This window comes from Stigmatopora nigra, chromosome 5 (genome assembly GCF_051989575.1).
Source record: "Stigmatopora nigra isolate UIUO_SnigA chromosome 5, RoL_Snig_1.1, whole genome shotgun sequence".
Classification (NCBI taxonomy): Eukaryota; Metazoa; Chordata; class Actinopteri; order Syngnathiformes; family Syngnathidae; genus Stigmatopora; species Stigmatopora nigra.
Window position 1 is genome coordinate 14,855,601 of NC_135512.1, and position 3,461 is coordinate 14,859,061.

Genomic DNA, 3,461 nt, shown 5'->3' on the forward strand with positions numbered 1-3,461 from the left:
CTGCACCAAAACATACAAATATTATGTTTCAAATTAGGGGTGGTTTTGCAAAATGGTTTGTTAGGGAGAAATTGTTGTTACATGTATTGAAGAGGTATTATTAGCCAGAAACCATTGGAAGCCCATCAATGTAGCTGTATCCTTTTTTAGAAGCCATGTCCAGTATTCGTCTTGCCTTCTCATGAATAACCCGGAGCAATCGGCCAGTTCCACCGAGACACCAATTGTCAACCCCCACCCCCTCTCACTTCTGGGGTAACAGTGCCAACTGGGAAAGCAATAGCTTATTTCCTATTACCTCGAGACAGATGTCGACAATGTCAAACCAGGATGCTAGGACAGAAAGGAAAAAGGTGAAAGAGATTCATTTTGGATCAAGGGGGTGGAGCACCCCCACATCCCACAATCATCCACTCAGACATGGAGGAGGCTTGTCCCCAGAAGGCACACATGTAATGTATTTCTTTATTGCGGATTCCATGTTACAGATTGGCAATCATGTATCCAGAACCATAGGGGTGAGCCATGCAATGTCACGAGTCAGCAGCCTCTTTCCTGCTGTCGATTGTCCCAAAGAAGTATTAATGTATGTGGTTCATCAAAAGAGGTGCGGGTGGTGAGAAAATGGAATGTGGCCCTTAGTGTTGAGCGCTTGCACCAATTACAAAAGAGGAGCACGTTGAACTAGAAGTGGGAACCCATCGCTATCTCTTGTCATGAAGCCAACACAAAAATACTTTTATGCAGTGAAACACATTTTTATTCATATACAGGACACATTTATTCACATACAGAACACATTTATTCACTTTCAGGTTCCCTTTATTTATAATTCACTCTGGTTTCTTGCTTTATTATCACAATGCCATTTCGGATTTGCATTGCACTTCTTTATGAAAAAGTCATGTTAAAAAAACATACCTAAAACCATTAATGTATGATTCACTGTTCTCTCTTACAAAAAAAAAAAATCCATCTCATCTCAATTTATTTTGTCTGTTGCTAAATGTACCACAGTGTGTTGGATGTCTGCTTGAGTCGTAGAAACACTTCCGACTGCAGAAATCTTGGACAAGAGTCGCTTTCCATTAGCCGGTAAACTTGTTTCTGTGCTTCGTCGAAGCATGTTAGTCCTGGTTTATCCACAGATTTTCTGATCTCCTTTCTAATGCAGTGGTCTACATTGATCTGCAGGGGAGACATATACAGCACAGAAGATAATTTATTCGTGACAATCACTCGATAACATTGGCCAAACTGATCGTCAGTGTAATGAAAATCAGCAATAATCAATAATAACATTATAGGTGTTGCTTTCAGGTATGTATAATTGCCTCCTGGCCATGTGTTTATCTGAAAATGTGGCACTTTTGAGTCAGTGGTAAAAATGTAGCACTTAAATCAGATTAAATGAAATTCAATGGGTGGCAAATTCAGCAATATTCACATTATGGCACAACTGCAGCGTATGTTATTACCTAGACGTAACATAGACATGGAAACTATATATTTTTGTACCTTTTCACCATCATTTAACAAGGACATGTAGGCCTATATAAATTACTGTTAACAGAATGCAAATTTTGAACTGACCTCTTTATTGGCTGTAGGCTGAATGAACTCCTTGTAGATATCCTTGGCTTTCAACTGGAGTTTATCTTGTGAGGAAGTTGCCCTGAAATTCTGACATGCGAGCCAGAACTCAATGTTTTCCTCACTAAACTCAGATTGCAGGTAGGAGTGAAAGGCCGCTAAATACACTGTACCAAAAGAAATAAACATTTGCCATTGAAAAACATTTGAACAATAATTACATTCAAATATGTGCCATTTCATGTCAAGTTCTTTGGCTTCACTCCACCTTTATTGTGAAGCACATCTTTTAGGGTTGGTCCAGGTTTGTAGTCAACCAGTGAGCTACAATGAAAAACACATAAACATGTTGATGTACTCACATTTTGGACATATATACAGTCAAATACATATTTTCTACAAGAGTCCTTGTAGGCACAGTAATTGACTGGTTAAACGAAAGATAATGCCTATAAAAAGATTGTATTTAAACATGTTTTACCCAGATATCAAAAGAATTCACTCTCAATATATTTTTTATTTAAGGATTTATCAATTAATTAATCCCAAAAACTACATTTACTGCCTTACCTCGTGGGTTTTTTCACACGTTTTATTATATCCTTTATCCTGTAGAGAGCAATTTTGGTAAAAAAGTAGCTCGGCATTATAGCATCTCTGAGAAGTGGCAATAGTCAGTCTTGCTCCCTTAAAAAGTAAATCACAAATTGTTCCCCTGCTTAACTTTAACCTAAAAGGACCGGAATGACATCAATAGTAAGGTGTGACGCAGGTGACGTAAAAGGCCTGCCAGCACAGGCTTCAGCTTGTCTTTTAGATATGCATGCACTGTTGTGACTCACAGCTGTAAACTTCCAGTGCGGACGTTACCTTTTCAAAACATTTATCAAATGTCTAAAATGCTACATGTTTTAGAACCATTTATAAAATGTCTACCATCTATTATCTTTCATCTATTTCCATGAAAACTTTGGGTGAGGAGGAATTTTACCCACTTTGCTGATCTGTGCATCTGGCTTAAATATTTCTTCACCAATTCTCTGATCATTTTTCACGATTGATTCAATGTAATTGTATTGAAACTGACCGCTATCAGAAAAGAGTTTGGGAAGATACATATTATATGTACACACTTAAGGATAATAATAATAATAATACGTTGTTTATATGGGTGGTATTTTGCTATATACTGGCAAACATGTTTTTCAGTTAACACGTCGGCTTCACAGATCTTGGGTTCGATCCCAGGTCGTTCTTCCTCCGTGGAGTTTGTATGTTCTCCCTGGGCTTGCGTGGGGTTTCTTCCGGCTCCAGCACCCCGTGACCCTTTTGAGGGTAATCAGTATAGAAAATGAATGAATGAATTAATATTTTCATCTAGCTGGCCCTATTTCACACTTACATGCGAAAAAAGCAAATGCTTTGGGCAGCAAACGTGTAGATATTAAAAAATCCTGGTTTTAATTTAAGATGATAAATTATAAGACTTTCTATCGCCTAGTTTGTTTGCAGAGTCGATGTCATAGATGTAAGACATTTACTCTTCAGTAGATCTTATGCAAATGGAGCCCAAGATGTGTTTAGAACTTGTACAATATTATGTTCTTGGGGCCTGCTTTCAAGTTTATGTTGATAAAGTAGAACTCAGTGAGAGAAGAAAACATGAATGAAGTTCATGTTTATGTGTTTTATATTACATTCTCATACTTAGTATATTGTACACACCACCACTGTCATATCTGATAAATAACTAAATTGTACAGGTTTCACTTCGTTCTTATATTTGGTTTCACTGTTGGATGTCTTACATACAGTTTATGGACCAGAAAATTTCCAGTTTTAATTAACTTGTCAAATAAATTATAAGT

General features: G+C 37.2%; 1 protein-coding gene across 1 annotated transcript; it reads right to left on the reverse strand.

Moving 5' to 3' along the window:
- Positions 1–588: 588 nt before the first annotated feature.
- On the reverse strand, positions 589–2,306 carry LOC144196915 (regulator of G-protein signaling 21). The gene is made up of 4 exons (XM_077717425.1): positions 2,164–2,306; positions 1,862–1,917; positions 1,594–1,760; positions 589–1,188 (listed from the first exon to the last, which is right to left on the reverse strand). The coding sequence occupies exons 1-4, from the start codon at positions 2,238–2,240 to the stop codon at positions 1,003–1,005; spliced, it is 486 nt and encodes a 161-aa protein (XP_077573551.1). The 5' UTR covers positions 2,241–2,306; the 3' UTR covers positions 589–1,002.
- Between the last annotated feature and the right edge of the window lie 1,155 nt (positions 2,307–3,461).

Coding starts and splice junctions, on each gene's coding strand:
- LOC144196915 (XM_077717425.1), bottom strand. CDS start 2,240: ATGCCGAGCTACTTTTTTACCAAAATTGCTCTCTACAGGATAAAGGAT. Junction 1,761..1,861: donor AGATGTGCTTCACAATAAAG/GTGGAGTGAAGC, acceptor CTTTTGGTACAG/TGTATTTAGCGGCCTTTCAC. Junction 1,189..1,593: donor AGCCTACAGCCAATAAAGAG/GTCAGTTCAAAA, acceptor TCTCCCCTGCAG/ATCAATGTAGACCACTGCAT.